At 43.6% G+C, this 17,947-nt stretch overlaps 1 protein-coding gene across 2 annotated transcripts; it reads left to right on the top strand.

The window, feature by feature from the left end:
• Window positions 1-1,452: 1,452 nt before the first annotated feature.
• Window positions 1,453-6,879, top strand: LOC133903848 (MDIS1-interacting receptor like kinase 2-like). Of its 2 annotated transcripts, none has more exons than XM_062345315.1 (4): window positions 1,453-1,801; window positions 2,788-4,948; window positions 5,027-5,352; window positions 5,588-6,879. In XM_062345315.1, the coding sequence occupies exons 1-3, from the start codon at window positions 1,790-1,792 to the stop codon at window positions 5,350-5,352; spliced, it is 2,499 nt and encodes an 832-aa protein (XP_062201299.1). In that variant the 5' UTR covers window positions 1,453-1,789; the 3' UTR covers window positions 5,588-6,879. The 2 variants fall into 2 exon arrangements, with proteins under 2 accessions (XP_062201299.1, XP_062201298.1); XM_062345314.1 differs by having other exon boundaries at window positions 5,625-6,879.
• The last annotated feature ends 11,068 nt before the right edge of the window (window positions 6,880-17,947 follow it).

Consider the following 17,947-nt stretch of genomic DNA (forward strand, 5'->3'; position numbering starts at 1 on the left):
TTCAGAGACACATTCTTAGGTGAAATTCTTAGAACAACTTTGAGGTCGAAGAGTGCTAACTCTTTTTTCAAATGTTTTATTGGTTACAAACATACCTTGGTCAAGTTCTGGGTTCGGTTCGATACTGCAGTCGAAGAACAACGACAAAAAGAGTTGATACAAGACAATGCTAGCCTCCATACAGAACCAATAATGAAAATAGGATGGCCAATTGAGAAGCATGGAAGTGAAGTGCTGACATATGAGATATTTTTGCAGTTTCAGAAGGCTGAAATTGCGAAGCAGAGCAACTCCGCGGGGAGTTTTCTGCAAAATAGCCAGGCGCGACGTTGGGATTGAGTTGAGCTGTAGGATGCAGATCGGGCAGTCCACGTGGGGGGTTTGCACGTTTGCACACACCGGTGGGTTTGCACCAAAAATTTTGCTTTTTTTTTTTACCCTTCTATCGCCTCAATGTTGGACATATAAGGACCTGGACATTGCAAACTTCTACAATCTCAGTCTACTATAGGTGTGTTTGGCAGGGATCCAGATCTTAGATTTTTTTAGAGCTGGTCATATCCAGCTCCAAGAAATTCAGGATCTGAAACTGTAGATGGATTAAGGGTATTTGATTAAGAAATCCAAGAAAAACTAAATATTTAAACCACTTTGTTTTATTATACAAACTCCAGATCCAGCATGAATCTCAAATCTGGAATTGTACTAAACAGGCCTTACATCCGAGGGAAAATAAATATCATATGTAACTACTTTCTTGTTTATAGATACATATATCAGAATAATGTTTTTCTGCCTATGTTGTTTAATTGTGCTTTGTTTAATTGTGCCTTGAACCTCAGTAGCTTAATTTTATTAATTAAAGCTCTTGAAATGCTCTTGTTCACTTATATATATTTTTTACATATGGCAATTACTGTATTAAAATGCTTGTTATATTGTTATATTTATAACTAAATATTTAAATAATATTATAAATATACTTATAATACAGTAATTGCTCTTGTGCACGTATGTATCTTGTTATATTGTTATATTGTTCACCAAAATGCTCTTGTTCACGTATGTATTTTCTTACTTGATAACGTATGTATTCTTATTTCTCCCTAATTACAATAGAAATGAAACAGAGATATTATCAAACCAATCAAGAAGACGCTATCAAGTAAGAAAAAAGCTTCTCTAATGTTCATTGACGTCAATTCAATGCAAAAGTAGTTCTGGAACGAGAAGACAGACGATCAGTACAGCAGCAGCTGTCAGAGTGTGTCGTTTCCCCAGGAAAGAGGGTGGAAAAAAGAGGCAGAGATGGAGACGTTGGAGAAGACCAACTAGGCAGCCCATTGTGACGACTGTGAAATGCTCTTCAGTAAACTGTGGCAATCGTGAAGCTAGCGCCCTCAAATAGCTGGATAGCGTTGCACATTACAAGCTATATATAGAGGGGAACAGTGCCCATGTAACTACAACTCCCTACCAATGTCTTCAATCTTTTTCCTGATTACTTATCTTCTCCAGCAAAACAAAATGTCAGTACGCTTCCTCGTCCTGTTCGTCTTATGCCTTCATTGCCTTCAACTGCATGCGCATGGAGGCATCTCACTGAAGTCTCAACAGATGGCACTTCTTCATTGGAAGTCCACACTCCGGAACTCACCGCCACAGATGAGCTCTTGGCAGGACCATACCAGGCCGTGCAATTGGACCGGCATCTTGTGTACGCCTGTGCGCCATGGACGCCGCAGGCTCTGGGTCGTGACCAACATCTCCCTCCCAGGTGCCGGCATCCATGGCCAGCTCGGTGAGCTCAACTTCTCAGCTCTCCCATTCCTCATATATATTGACCTCAGAAAAAACAGTCTACATGGAGCCATCCCAGCCAACATCAGTTCTCTATCAACACTCTCCTACCTTGACCTCAGTAACAATTGGCTTACTGGACAAATACCACATGAGATCGGTGGCATACAAAGTCTCACTGGCCTGTTCCTCTTGTTTAACAACCTCACAGGCCACATCCCTACTTCATTGGGTAACTTAACAATGTTAACTCATCTTAACATTCACCAAAACATGCTCTCAGGTCCCATCCCACAGGAGATTGGAAAGCTTGTCAGCCTGCAGAGTCTACAACTAAGCAACAATACCTTAAGCGGTGATATACCCACATCCCTTGGAAATTTGACCCAGCTTAATCTTTTGTATCTCTATGGTAATGAACTGTCCGGGGCAATACCTCCAGAACTAGGCAAGCTCGTTAACCTGCAAGATCTTAATCTTAGTAGCAATAAACTTACTGGTGCAATCCCTGTCTCTTTAGCCAATCTTACAAAGATCACCTCACTTTATCTATATGAAAATCAAATTACAGGTTCTATTCCTCCAGAACTAGGCAAGCTCGTTAACCTGCAAGATCTTGGTCTTAGCAGCCATAAACTTACTGGTGCAATCCCTGTCTCTTTAGCCAATCTCACAAAGATCACCTCACTTTCTCTATATGAAAATCAAATTACAGGTTCCATTCCTCCAGAACTAGGCAAGCTCATTAACCTGCAAGATCTAGAACTTAGCATTAATAAACTTACAGGTGCAATCCCTGTCTCTTTAGCCAATCTCACAAAGATCACCTCACTTTATCTCGGCAGAAATAAGCTCACATGTCCCATACCCCTAGAATTTGGCATCTTATCAAATCTCCGGATTTTGAGCTTGTATGAAAACATAATTTCTGGTTTTATTCCTGCCAGCTTAGGAAACCTTACCTACCTCCAACATTTGTATTTGCAGGACAATCAACTTTCTGGTTCAATGCCAAAAACTTTTGGCAACCTGCAAAACATCCAAGATCTACAACTAGCTAACAATACCATAAGCGGTGAGATACCCACTACCCATGGAAATTTGACCCAGCTAAATACTTTGTATTTAAATAGTAATGAACTGTCCGGGCCAATACCCATAGAACTAGGCAAGCTCATTAACCTGCATGGTCTTGATCTCAGCAATAACAAGCTCACAGGTCCCATACCCCTAGAACTTGGCATCCTATCAAATCTTCAGATTTTGACATTGTATAACAACCAAATTTCTGGTTTTATTCCAAACAACTTAGGAAACCTTAGCAACCTCCAACATTTGTCTTTGCAAATGAATCAACTTTCTGGCTCAATACCAAAAACTTTCGGCAACCTGCAAAACATCCAAGATCTGTACATCCACACTAACCAATTATCAGGTCCTCTTCCTCATGAGTTTGGAAATCTCACAAGCATAGTAGTACTTCAGCTAACTAATAACTCCCTTTCAGGCCCTTTGCCCGCAAATATATGTATGGGTGGCAAACTCAAAGTTTTCTTGGTTTCTTTGAACATGTTTGATGGCTCTATTCCGAGGAGCTTGAAGGAATGTACAACCTTGGTTCGACTTTCACTATATGGGAACAAGCTAACGGGAGATATATCCAATCATTTTGGTGTGTATCCACAACTCGTGACAATACGATTAGAATCAAATAGGCTCTCCGGGGAAATCTCACCGAATTGGGGTGCCTGTCCCCAACTAGAGGTACTACATTTATCAGAAAATTCTATCAGTGGCAAAATACCCTCTGCTCTTTCTAAATTGTCCAACTTGGTTGAACTAAAACTCGATTCTAATAATCTCAGTGGTGAGATACCTCATGAAATTGGCAATTTAACAAATCTTTATAGCCTGAATTTATCACTAAATCAGCTGTCTGGATCCATACCACCACAGCTGGGAAAGCTGAGAAATTTAGGTTACCTTGATATATCTGGTAACACTTTAAGTGGATCCATACCTGACCAATTGGGAGACTGCATCAAGCTACAGTCCTTGAGGATTAACAATAACAACTTCAATGGGAATTTGCCTGGTGCAATAGGAAATTTGGCAAGCCTACAGATCATGTTAGATGTTAGCAATAACAAACTCAATGGTGTCTTGCCACAACAACTTGGAATGTTGGAGATGCTGGAAGTTCTTAATTTATCCCACAACCAGTTCAGTGGAAGCATTCCTCCCTCCTTTGCCAGCATGTTGAGCCTATCAACGCTTGATGTGTCCTACAACAACTTGGAAGGACCAATCCCAGAAGGACATCAATTTCAAAATGCTTCAGCTAGCTGGTTTCTCCACAATAAAGGTCTGTGTGGTAATCTCTCTGGCTTGCCACCATGTTATTCAACTCAAGTATCTGGTCGCCATAAAAGAAGGCTACTTGCTTTGCTGCTTCCAATTGTCCTTGTTGTGGGTTTCACCATTCTTTCTACAACTGTAATTATCATGATCCGTGCTCATAACAAGAGAAAGCCCCAAGAAAGTGTTACTAGCAACGGAAGAGACATGTTCTCTGTCTGGAGTTTTGATGGAAGACTTGCATTTGAGGATATCGTCAGGGCAACTGAAAATTTCGATGACAATTACATCACTGGAACAGGAGGATATGGAAAAGTATACAAAGCACAACTACAGGATGGACAGATAGTTGCTGTGAAGAAGCTTCATCCCACTGAAGAAGAGATGAATGATGAAAGAAGATTTTCACACGAAATGGAAATCTTATTGCAAATTCGACAGAGAAGCATTGTCAAGTTTTATGGATTTTGCTCCCATCCAGAGTACAAGTTTCTTGTATACGACTACATAGAGAGGGGAAGCCTTCACATAACAATGGAAAACGAGGAGCTAGCTAAAGAATTGAACTGGGAAAAGAGATCAACTATGGTTAAAGATGTGGCTCAAGCGATAGCTTATTTGCACCACGAGTGCAATCCACCGATAATCCATCGAGATCTCACAAGCAACAACATCTTGCTCGATAGAACTTTCAAGGCTTATGTCTCGGATTTTGGTACAGCAAGGATTTTGAAACCGGATTCATCAAACTGGAGTGCGCTAGCAGGCACTTATGGCTATATAGCTCCTGGTATATTCTTTCTTTTCACATCAGAATTATCTCTGTATCTGTACCATCATTTCTAATTCTTGTTGTGTTTTCATGCAGAGCTATCCTACACATCTATTGTCACAGAGAAATGTGATGTTTATAGCTTTGGTGTGGTTGTCCTCGAGGTAGTGATGGGGAAACATCCAAGAGATCTTCTGCATCACCTCACATCATCACGGGAGCATTCTATGGAACTTGAGGAAATCCTGGATCAGCGACCAGCGGCACCAACCACAACAGAAGCGAAAGACATAGCTCTCCTAATGAAGGTGGCATTTTCTTGCCTGCAAGCTTCTCCACTAGCAAGGCCAACAATGCAGGAGGCATACCAGGCCCTTATCCATCATCAGTCTTCTTGTTCTTCCCAAGACATTTCAGTATAGGTGAGCTCTATCCATATCCATGGTACCAAGCTATACTTCCCTTATGTGTTCTTGAGCACATTGCTGTGTTAAACCATGGTGTCGAAACCATCAGAGGGTTTCAGATGCTACATAGACTATCATACAAATTAACGGAACAGCTAAATGATTAGGTACTGCTTAAATATTTCTTCAGCATCCATCTGTTATCCGTCTTGGTTTTCAACAATATATTGTGACAGAGAAATTCCTATAGGTGGCATTCCTAATTGGAGTGTTCTGTTATGGTGCAGAGCTGTCATACACATGTATTGTGACAGAGAAATCTGACGTCTACAGCTTTGGTGTGGTTATGCTAGAGGTGGTGCTGGGGAAGCATAAAAAAGATCTTTTTCATCACCTTCCATTATCATTACAGTTTACAGGAGCAGCATTTGCTGCTTAAGGAAGTCTTCAAGTTCCTGCCGGGGTGGGTTCGGGTTTCGCTTTGCACCCACGGGTGACCCACAGGCCTCGAAATCTGGCTCAATCCTCAATTCCTCAGGAGTGAGTGGGCACGAGGCCACAGGCGGCCTTAACCTCCTCACGCTCTCCCTCTATCTCACTTCTCTCTACCAGAGCGCAGCGCCGTCCAGCAGTTTGAAGGAGCGCCGCCAAATCCGTGAGCCCAGAGCACGGATTCACCCCCGTCGAGCCGCGGGGAGCCAAGGGGTAGGTTGCACGACGCTCCATCGACGAAATCCCGCCGTCTCCCGTCGGATTTAGCGCGTCGCCGCCGTTCTTCCTCGACTCCAGCGAGTTGCTCCGCCCTTCACCGACGAACCACCATGGCCAAGCAGCCCAAGCTTCTCCTCCGCTCGGCCTCCCGGCACCACGCCTCCGCTCCGTCTCCTGCAGTCCCGCCTTCGGCGTCTAGGCCGCCATTCATCACGGCCACGCTCAGGCCGCCCCTCTCCCAGCACCGACCGCGCCACGGCAGTGGAGGCCGCCGGATCCCGCGCCCATGCTACGCGCCGGCGGTGGAGGCCGGTGAATCCCGCGCCCGTTCGACGCGCCGGCGGAGGAGCGTGCCCGTGCGACGCGCCGGCGGAGGAGGGCGCCGTTGATCCCGCGCCCTCGCTCGCCGGCGGAGGAGGCCGACGCGAGGGCCGTGTCGACGGAGATGGGCTGGAGCAGAGCGCAGTCGGCAAGGATCGGCAGCCGCGAGTCATTGTGTTCCGGCCAGCCTTCGTGTTGTGTTCCGGCCGGCCTTCGTGTTGTGACTGTTGAAGTGGACATGCTCCGGTCCTGTCGCCGTTGAGACGTGTTGTGGGCTCGATTCTGTAGTCCGGTTAGTTGCTGTGCTGTCGTCGGTTTGATCTTTTACTCCGGCCAGCCGCCGTTGCCGCTGTGCTGGCTGCTCCGTCGGGTTGCCATTCTGATCGGGTTTCGTGTTACTTCGTCAGGTTTTGCGTCTAGTATTGAGTTTGGGGCTGGGTCGGATTTAACGATTCGAGTTTCGAGTTAGATCTGTTGCCATCCCAATTTATGACCGCGATTCTGGTTCATTCTCAGGTTAATGGAAGTTTATGCCATTAAAAAAATATATCTTGTCTAGAAAAAACAATTTATATCTCCTCCAAAGCACCGAATAGAATTGAAATTATCCCCCTTTCTTGCAAAACTTTTCAAGCTTTTCAATGGTCCAAAGTGATCAATTCCAAGCCATGTCCGTGCATCACAAGTGCAGTCAGACATGATCAGTAACACCGATCTTATTGTGGATCCAAACAGCAAGGTTGAGCCTGCTGCAATGTTGACATCCATAGAATCAGCCCAAGTCGTGTCCTCGGTGAGATCAAATACGTAAAGGACGAGCTTACCGTCGAATCCGGTGCTAGAAGATATTGGATAAAAGAGCATTTTTAGTTTAATTTAATTCATAGATAAATCATGAGCATGAACTGATAAATCAGCATATATCATAGATATGTATGTAATAGGGCTATATATATAATATATCTCTCTAGTATACTTGATAACAAAAATAACAAAATACTAAGCATGACAGGCATGAGAAACTAAGAGATTTGATCACAATGAACATACCGATCAGCAACTGTAGATGTAGAGGACCCCGTGATGATGATCCAATAGATGGTGATGAATAGGACATAGCCGAAGCAGATTGTGAATAGTTACATCAAGCGCTTCCAAAAAATCTTATTCGTCATCTTCCGATATAGGATCTCAAGAGCAATGAGTTTCGGAGACGTTCTCTCCCGATAACCGGAGCACGCTAGCGTAGCGGTATGAAATAGTATACCTGTGGCGGTACAACAGAGAGGAAGAGGTAAAAACCCTAACTTGTTTATGTTCTACGGTAGCAGCCAGTAGATATATGTTGAGATGTGCCACGATCGAAACTCTTAAGCAACACGATCTTCATATCTCATAACTCTGTTCACAACTTTCCCACATGACAAAAGAATAAGACTGTAAAAGAAGGCTGCACCTGCGTAAGATACAAAACCCGATTTTGGCGAATCATTTATGTAGGTCTCGTGCGCCCGAGCCCTTCGCCCCCGCCCTAACCATGGCCACGGCCCGGCGAGACCATGCAACTGAGGGCGCATGTGTTCTTCTTATCCTCCCATCCATATGTGTTAATGGAGTAAAGGGCAAAACTCATTTTAAGGTTATCTCCCTCCACCTCTACTTAGTAAGGTGGAAATAAAGAATTACATCCTCCCTTCACATGTTGGTCCTTTGACATTTATTAGAAACTATTCTCAGAGATAATTGTCCAAGCCTATAAATTCTAACAAACCTCCACCAAATCTTAATGTCTCACAGAGATTTGGCTGTGTTCCCAATACTGTTTGATATATTAATATTTCGATGGAGACATGTTAGAGCTTTTAAGCTATACTCATTCTTAACTTAAATAATAGACTAAGCCTTGAATTGCAAATTTTATGCAAACAAATTTCACTTAAAATCATAATTGATACTTGGATGCCAATATGCTACCTCTCGGGTGCATTATATAAGTAGTACTCCCTACCTCTTCATGAGATTATTAGAGATTACCTAAGTCTTACAGACTGCGACAAACAGTAAGACTTATATAGGTGTATTCTTTCAAGAATACTATGTAGAATAATATCTTTACTAATTAAAACCAACATAACACTATATGTAGGACAACATCTATGCTCTATAGAAATTATTCTAAAAAATAATGGGCCAAGCCCATATATTATTAACAGAGGACTCGAGGCTATTGCAGATGTCAAAGGATTGCCATCGTCGTTGATCTTGGAGGATAGCATGGGAAGGTGGGCATGGGGCACTGCTGGACCAGGTGCTGGAGAACATGCTCGAGTAGCTCACTATAGTGCGACACTTAGAGAGTACCTCACCTGGCTGGCGGCGTAGAAAATGGTGAAGGCCTTGCTTTGAGGTAGCGAGTAGAGATGTTGTTGTGTTCTTGGTGATGGTTTCGGTGAAGGTAAGAAGGAATAGAGATTACGTGGCAATAATCATAACACTACTACAGAAACCTCAATCGGTGACTGGCTATCAATGCCGATTTGGCTAGTTATCACTGCAGGTTCATAACCATAAACGGCTAATAAAATTAATAAGGCCATGGGAACCAGCAGCAAGACCCTTTATCACTACTTGTTGGTTCCATGAATCGAAATTGATACATCACTGCCAACTTGTGGCAACAATAGGCAGTGATAAGGAGTGTATCAATGCCGATTGCTTCCACTAACCAGCAATGATGTCTCAATGCCGATTCATGGAATTGATTGGTAGTGATATATGCTTTATCATTACCGGTTGATTCTACGAACCGATAGTGACATGGAACATGCTTCCAGAGAGGAAGTATTGGGATATACCCTTTATCGCATCGTCGGAGGCCTTGATGATGGCCTCCTCTTCCTCCTTAGAGGACATAGTTCTCGCACCGGTATAGGAGCCCTCCAAGCTCACCACCATGTGGCAATTCTTCGGCGGAGGGCCCTTGCCCAAGAAGTTCTCCCAGTCATGATCGTATAGGGAGGAGGACCGTCATTGACAGAGGAGGAGAAGGAGAGGTCATCAGAGGAGGCTGGCATTGCCTCCTCCTCCTCCTCTGATGAGTATAGCGGTGGGGACAGAGGAGAGGCCGGAGGTGGCGGCGGTGGAAGAGGAGTGACGAGTGGTAGTGGTGAAGGTGGTCCAGCCATGACGATGTTGAAGGTATAGCTCGGCTAGCTAGGAACTTTGCACGGTGGATCCGAGTAGGAGGAGTGACGTCGTGGATGGAATGAGGAAGCCGGGGAGGATGAGCAGTTATAATGGTCATTCGAGGAAGACAAAGTGGTAGAGAATGAAGGGGCGCATGGGAGTTATGAAGGGGGCAGTTAAGCTATCAATGCCGGTTGAAGTTGCCAACCAGCAATGATGGCCTATCACTGTTGGTTGGTAGCTACAACTGGTAGTGATAAGGGGACGTGTGAATTAACGCGTCAATCTATCACTATCGGTTGGGAATTACAACCGACACAACTATGACCTCTATTTAATCCTCCTACTTCTGTAGTTTTCTCTACGCCACAAGTGAGAATTCACTCTAGCACTAGTGAGAGCAGAATTCTTTGTTCTTCCTTACTCTTCTGACTTAGATATTTGTTCTTCCTCACTTTGATCGCGAGAGGTTTGTGAAGAAACGCGGTTTTCTTTTCATCATCATCTAGTGCTTCGTTCTTCCTTAGATCTTTATTCTTCTTGTCTTATTTTTTGCAGATCTTCTTCTTCTGCCATTGTGATGCCTCATTTTAATCCTTAGAGGGTTAGGGTCAGCTAGCTTGTCGCTCGTCACCTGGGTCCTATTCCAAGCCCCTAGGAACATTTGCTTCTAGTTTGGGGGCGCCAAGTTCATCCAACATGAAGTCAGTGGATGACTGTTGTTGCTATTCTCCAGTATGTCCTGGGATCGAACATCACCTCCCAGATTACCTTTGATCTGCGTGGCAACTATTGCTATGTTCTCTGCCTATTATGTGATAATGATTTGTTTCTGCATGGTCATCTGCACACTGTTTATGATGATAGTGTCGTCTTCACAGTGTGAGCCACATCAGCCTGGTGGAGGAGGAAGATGATCCGGCAACTAGTTTAAACATCAAGGGGATTTTTAAACTGTTGTAAAAACACAACTTTAATTGTTTGGTCAAGGTCGCCCACCATTTGATTACAGGATAGGGTGAAAGTTGATAGTAGCATTTCAATCACCAAGTATTTGTTTTCCCACCTTCTTCTCCCTTTTCTTTACAAGACTTCCAGCACAAGAGGATTGAACATATACTGAGGCCTATTTTTGATGCATCATCATTGCGGTCAGCGAAAATCTTACCACACACGGATCTTAATGGAACCATCAGTGATAGGTTGGAAGAAAAGAAGCGTTTGTGATGGACCATTATCATTGACGATTTTATAAATGGAATTGTCACTGACAATAGACTAGTACTATTTTTTTTTTATCTAGAATCTTTTTTTATAGAGTAAATTGATTGTATTTCATTGGCAATCACCTTAAACGATGATTTGCCATCGACAAAGTTCATTTTCTCTGTGTACTACTGTAAATCCAAAAAAACTTTTACTCCATATAATTACCGTGATGTTACTGTGATCTATCATGTCTGACATTCTCAAAATGCCAATGTTGCCCTCGGTCCAAAAGAGCCCCAAACCAAAGTGCCCACCCTCGGTCCAAAACACCGTGAACCCACCCTCGGTCCAAAACAGAGCACCCGTGAACCCTGAGGTGATTCTTCCCTAAACCTCACCATTGCTCCCAAACCCTAGCCCCCAAATCGAGATGGGAGGTGGCATGGAAAGCAGGCACTACTGCAGAAATAGGCTTCATTGCAAGCTCCAAAACCACATTTACTGCCGGTTTTGTAGCCGGCAGTGGATAACGAGCAGTGATAGTCGACTATCACTGCCGTCCGGGGACTAGCAGTGGGGTTTATCATTGCCGGCTAAAGGCTTCGGCCAGCAGTGATAGTCCGTCTCCGAATCGGCATTTCTTGGCTAGAAAAAAATGAAAAAAAATTGCACCCGAAATACATGCACGTGTGGTTCGTGTGACATGAACTCAGAACCTCTCAGCTCGCACAATACATCATTACCATCCTACAACAGAAGTACTAGTGATAACAATAATATATACAATCCTTTTGATCTCTTCTGTCAAAAACTTCAAACGATTATTTGGACATCTAAATGACTTCAAATGCAAAAAAAATTCAACTATAAAATTGTAGATCTAGTCGAGGGCTATAATTTTCATATAAAACTTGTCCTCATCTAATTTAGTATGAAAAACTTATAATTTTTTAAGATAAACTATCATCTATTATGAACCGGCAGTGCTACTATCACTGTCAGGTCATGGCTAGAACCGATAGTGATAGTTAAGTTTCACTACCGGTTCATAGCACGAAATGATAGTGATACTACCGGTCCTAGCCACTAATCAACAGTGATAGTTCAGGTACCACTGCCGACCGGTGCCCTCACCTGGTAATGAAGCTACAGCAGTGCGGATGTGAGGGGTGACATCGGTGATGAGAATGGAGCCCGTAGCGACAGGGCCGTCGGCGACGACGCCCACGGTGAGGGGGCCAGAAGGTCATGTTGATATACCCTTCTCCTTCCTCTGTTCACCTCCGGTTTCTCTCCATCATCGAGCCAAGGTCATTTGCTGCTCATGACCTTATTGGCCTCAAGATGGCTCCCTGCAAGAAGTTGAACATAAGAACCCAACAAAAATCAGATCAGGAATTTGAGGAATTAACCCACCCAGCAACTCAGCAAGCACCGTCGAGGCAAGCCGCAGGTAGGCGTGTCAGCCTCGCCGTCCTCGACAAGCTGCTCCCCGTGGCTCCCGATGAGCGCTCCACACACAAGCTCTTCACCCGGAGCAGCTCAGAGATGCCCAAGCCCACGTCGCCGCTGACGATCGAATTCGATCGCTCATTTCGCGCCGGAGCTCCTGGACGGGGTCAGATGCACGAGCGCCCAGTTTGCACTGTCACCAACGACCTTTGGAACCTCCATCAATCAGGCACAGGAAAGAGAGATGGATGGGAAAAGAGAGGCAGCAGGCACAGGTCTTGAAATCCTTTAATTAGCGTACAATAGGTCTTGAAATATTTATGTTCACTAATCATGGTATATTAGTTTTATAAATGTGATGTCTTGTTTTGCTTTCAATATCAAAATTAGTTAGAATCATCTGCTGCTGCACAGTTTAAACTGGAATTTTCAGTGGTATAGAGTGAAATTTCATAAGCCACAAAACAAGAGTATAATGGGCTTTTCATAGGGCCAAATGGAGCAAGAAGTTATGCAACGGCAATAGTATCAAGTGAAGAATTTGACATCTCGGTGATATGGAGTGAAATCAAACTTTGCCGATGGCAAATAATGAAACCGGGACCATCTCGATAGCATACAGTCAATTGCCCCTCTTTTATAACATTTCAACTTTCACACACTTGTGAAATTAGAATTTCCAGTTGCATGCTCATAGTTGTGGGTTGCGAGTCCCCAAGTATCAATAGAAAGAATGGTACCTTAGTTCCACACCCGCTATTGAATTTGAACATGATAGTGTGATGAATTTTAGATCAGTTGCGCAACCAATTTCCGCTTGGAAAAACCATGACTCTGTTCTGTACAGGAGAACAGACAACTTGCTACCAGTTTTGTTTCTTCATGGAACATAAAAATTAAACAACCACTTGTGCATATGTATTCATCACAAAACTTATTTATTCAATTGAATAATAGACCTGCAAATAAACTAATCTCCTCTGCAAAGGACAGACATCTTGGCAGAAAGAAAATCCATCAGCATCGCCATTCCCTGTCGTGTGTGCCGTGTTCCACACAAAGAGAAGTGCCGTGTTCCACACAAAGAGAGGAGATAAAAAAATGTTGGCTACGCAAGGTTAATGCTGGAACTTTGATGGGAGGCTAGCATTTGACGGTATCAACAGGGGCATCCAAAAATTTCAACGATAAGTACATAACTGGAGAAGTAGGATTTGCAAGGTCTACAAAGTGCATGTCCACCTTGGGTAGCTGCTGGTTGCTGTGAAGAAAAGTTGAATGATGGAAGAAGATTTCATAGTGAAATGGAAATCTTGTCACAAAAAATTTCATAGTTTAATGATGGCAGATCTTAACCGTCACTAGTTTTTCAATCACTGCCAACCTATATAAAGAACCATTTGTAAATCGTAAGTGACCTAAGATGACCAAGACGAAAAAGAGGAAGCCACTACACCTACACACTATCTCCCTTTACTTACCTGGCAGCACCAAAGCCAAAACTACAGTGAACTTACATACACACAGAAGACACAGTTCAAGATGGAGGCAGCCATATTCTGAAAGCATTCTCAAAGACAATTGTACTCATCTCACTTCCAATTGACTATCCAAAATATTAGTGAAGACATTATTGGTCAAAGTGAAGATAATTTGTCTGCATATATTTTAGGGAGGCACTTATCTATTTACAAGAGGGAGTAATTGCCAAATTGATGGCCTGCGGTGACATACATCATTTCGGTTAGGTACCCTAGCTCTGAGTAGTTTGCAGCAACAGGGTACTTACTACTCGGTGACATACATCATTAAGGTGCCATTTCCTGTAGATCTAGTACTAGTAGGTACCCTAGCTCTAAGTAGTTCCTCAGAGAGTGGATTTAGCCCTTGTGGTGGTTCCTACCATGCTCGTTCGGCTCCTTGGTGACCCTAGCGTCGACACCGCAGTGGGCACAGTCAACAGCCGTGGGGAAGCAGTCACATCCTGGACCCCATTGTCCTCGTGGAAGCAGTCGGCCCAATTGCCATGGTTCCCCATGCCGCCACGCTGCTGCTTACGCTCGCTGCCAGACCTGCCCGCAGACCGCCCGTCGCCGGCAGCATCCTGGACCCCATCACTGCGGTCATCAGGGGAAGAAAAATCTCTGCCTTTGGCCTGCTGATGGTCAGCAACGACGACAAGGCTGCGACCGTCCAAAGCTTCAAACTGCACGGAGTGCCTGCACATTTGGTAAAATCCTCGGCTCCCACCCAGGGCGGGCCTACTCAGTGTCATAGGTGTATATATGTACACTTAATTTTTTTATAAAAAATTTGCTATATATACTAATATGTATCAGATATTTCCGTTGCAAATATAAGTCGTTTTAGTATCCTCAACTATTCTCTAAATATAAGTCATTCTCGAACTTCTATGTATTTTTTCTTTTTTTTCTCGTCTTACCTTTGTTTAATAAATATTACAACTCTCACAAATAAATGAGTTATCTTTTGTAATATAGAATAAATAAAAAGTAATAAGATCATTTGATCTATTTTCTTAATCCTTATGTATAAATTTAAAATGATCTATATTTATAATTAGAGAGAGTATTAGATACTAGCAAACCAGTTAAGCCCACGCGACCAGATGGAGCTCTGTCTCCATTGGTGAGTACCGGCTGCCGAGCTCCTTAGTTCAGGACCTAGTTTGGTTGGGGTACTGTACGAACAGGTGATAGATGAGGTACTATGCGAACAATGACCTTGTAGCGACATGATGTAGTCTCTCTGTCTGTGCAGCAGCATACTCTGGGTATATAAAATTCTTATGAAGAAATTCACTTATACAAGCCATTAGATTGAGCCAGAAGAGTATTATAATTAGGGGACGATGCATGCCTATCGGTACATATAATAGGATTTTTCATATTGAGATGTGGCATCTTGACCCAATTTTAAAACGACCGTGAATTTTATTAGTGTGGGTTCATGTTTCAGTATTGGTTGGAAGTGCTGGATATGGAAAATTGATTTTTTTAACTTAGAAATCGATAAGATAGGTGATGAATATTACAGTACCTGTCAGCTTTTATGTCACACCTGGTTTTAACGGATAAAACCAAGTGTGACTTATGTGTACCTAGGAAGTTTAACATACATAAGGACGTCATATGTGAAGTAGAAAAGCAATACTTTAATTAAATAAACGTTCACATCTTATAAATAAAAGACTTCACTAAACAACCTTAAATATTAAACTAAACGACAATATCTAAACGATGGCAACGGGACGAAAACATTGACGACCAAACACTCCACAGGCACCGACTGGAAGACACGCTCCTTAGAACACCAGATCGTCGTCTTGGAAATCCTCAAAGTCTTTCATTGAGCAGCATATATTTTTTAGGAGAAAGTAAGAGTGAGCACATAAAGTATTCAGCAAGTATGGGAAAGTAATGACATGCATGCTTATATCAAGAATAGGCTAACACATGGTATAATTGTGTAAATACGAGTAATGAAAACACATTTGGACTCAAAAGTATTAAACAATTATTAAATGAATGTAACCCAAACAATCCAACACCTAGCATACAAGGCTCCCCACCTTGCACACCATAACCGTTTAGTACTCCCTGTACTATAATCAAACCACACCATCTAGTACTCCCTGTACCAGAACTAGAACCATAACCATCCACGCTCTAATCATGTGAGGATCCAAGTCTCTCATATCCGTGACCACGGCTGTTATAACAGTTTTACACTCTGCAGAGGTTGTCTAGCTTTCCCCATGAGTCAGTGAATTCCATGTTGCTGTGTTTGCAAGACACTTAACACACGCCAGTGGTGTGCCATCAAGAATCATTGTATGACACTTTCCACTAACCAGAGACTAATCCAGTATGTGTCTGCCCACTAGGTTTCACCGTCAGACTTTACGCAAGCTAAGCTCCTACCCAAAAGCCCCCTTTTGTGCTGACCCAACACACACTGGACAGACTCTAATCAGTATGTCACACCTTACCCATATCAGCCTCGTGGTTGGTACGTTACTTTTTGGGTTGTCGCTCCATAAACCGGTCCTTACTTAGGTTACTTGAGCAAACACTAAACCAACATCATAACCATATTACCCATCAAAACCACTTTGCTCAAGGCCTAAGGTTTCATGTTGCTAGACTATTAACACATTAACGACCATTATTGCATAAGTTCATTAGTCAAGATTATGATACTTCCTAGTATCCCAAAAGCATAGCTAAGCAATGTACCCATAAAAGACATCTAACCATAAACCATCTAGGTTCCAAGGGATTATAAGGGAAAATCTAGAAAAACCCTAACATAGGTGACTACCCATTATATTGACAGACAATGCATGCAATTTTTATAAAACAAAATATTTAAAAATCATAGGTTCAATATGATCAAGGACACTTGCCTTCTCCTTGCTGCTGCTCAGTGTATTCTTGCTCCTAGTCTTGATGTTCCTCAAATTGATCCGGGACGTTGTCGGCTAATCGCATAATAGTCGGCAAACAAACAAACAAGATACACTAAGAACAGAGCACAAAATAAAAGAACAACGAGATAAAAACTGATTAGAAAGAAAGAGCACTGAAAAATGAATCTATCAGCGCAAGAATCGCTTAAAACGGAGCTACGATGAAAAAGTTAGGGCTAAAACAAATCTAGGGTTAAATCTGGAAAAGAAAAAAGCTTATTTTGAATTAAACAGAAAGTCCAGGGACCTTTTTGTAAAAATAGGGGACCTAATTGTAATTATCGAAAAGTATAGGGACTTAACTGTAAAAAGACAAGGCTCTTTTGTTATTATAGAAAAGTCTAGGGGTCTTTCTGTAAAATTACCAATTTCCAGGAATTATCAGATTTATTTTTATACTGGAAAAGCTTAAAATATTGACTGGGCTGTTTTGGCTGACGTGGCATGGTGACAGGGATGACACATTAGCAAAGAGGGCTAGGTGGTAGCTGAGGTGGCTGGATGACATGGCGTGGCTGCTGACTGGTTTAAGTAGCGACACGTGGTAGCTTCTGGTTGGTTAGCCGAAGGGGTACAAATAGATCTAATCTGGGCCGATGAGGATAGATCCGACGGCTGAGCTCAAAGGGGACGATCGGTGGAGGAGTTCTCGACGGAGCCGAGCTCGGCACGATGGCGACACACCGGAGTAGAGGGAAAAGGGTCGTCGCCGGCCTCAAACTTCGACGACGAGCGGCGGATTAGCTTCAGGAGGAAGAGAGCATCCCGTTTGAGGGCTTATCGAGAGCGAATCGGCACTGGAGAAGCTTGGCGGCGATGAGGGGCGGCGAAAGGCTCGAGTCCTCGTTGGAGAGGGTGCTCCGGCAACCAAACGGCGAAGATGACGGCGGCTAGAGCTCCAGCGGGCGGCTGTGAAGCTCGGAGGTGGCTAGACCGAGGCTAAGCGGCTCGGGAGCGGCGCAGCGGCGAGGGTAGCCAAGCGGCGGCGCTAATGGCGTCTGGGAGCTCGGATTCGTCGATTTGGCTCGGGTTTCGGCGGTTTTGGCTATGGGAGATCCGAGGGGGATGGCCGATGGTTATATAGGCGGCAAAAAGAAGGTCGGGGCTGGCTGGGACTCTCAAAGGCAGTGGCGATTCGACTTGGATATGGCGGCAGAGTCCAGGTGGAAGACAAGTCCGACACGCGGGCCCCACGTGGCGGCGACTCGGGTGAAGGCGGCTCAACGCGGGGCGTCTTTG

Source organism: Phragmites australis, chromosome 21 (assembly GCF_958298935.1).
Source record: "Phragmites australis chromosome 21, lpPhrAust1.1, whole genome shotgun sequence".
Lineage (NCBI taxonomy): Eukaryota > Viridiplantae > Streptophyta > Magnoliopsida > Poales > Poaceae > Phragmites > Phragmites australis.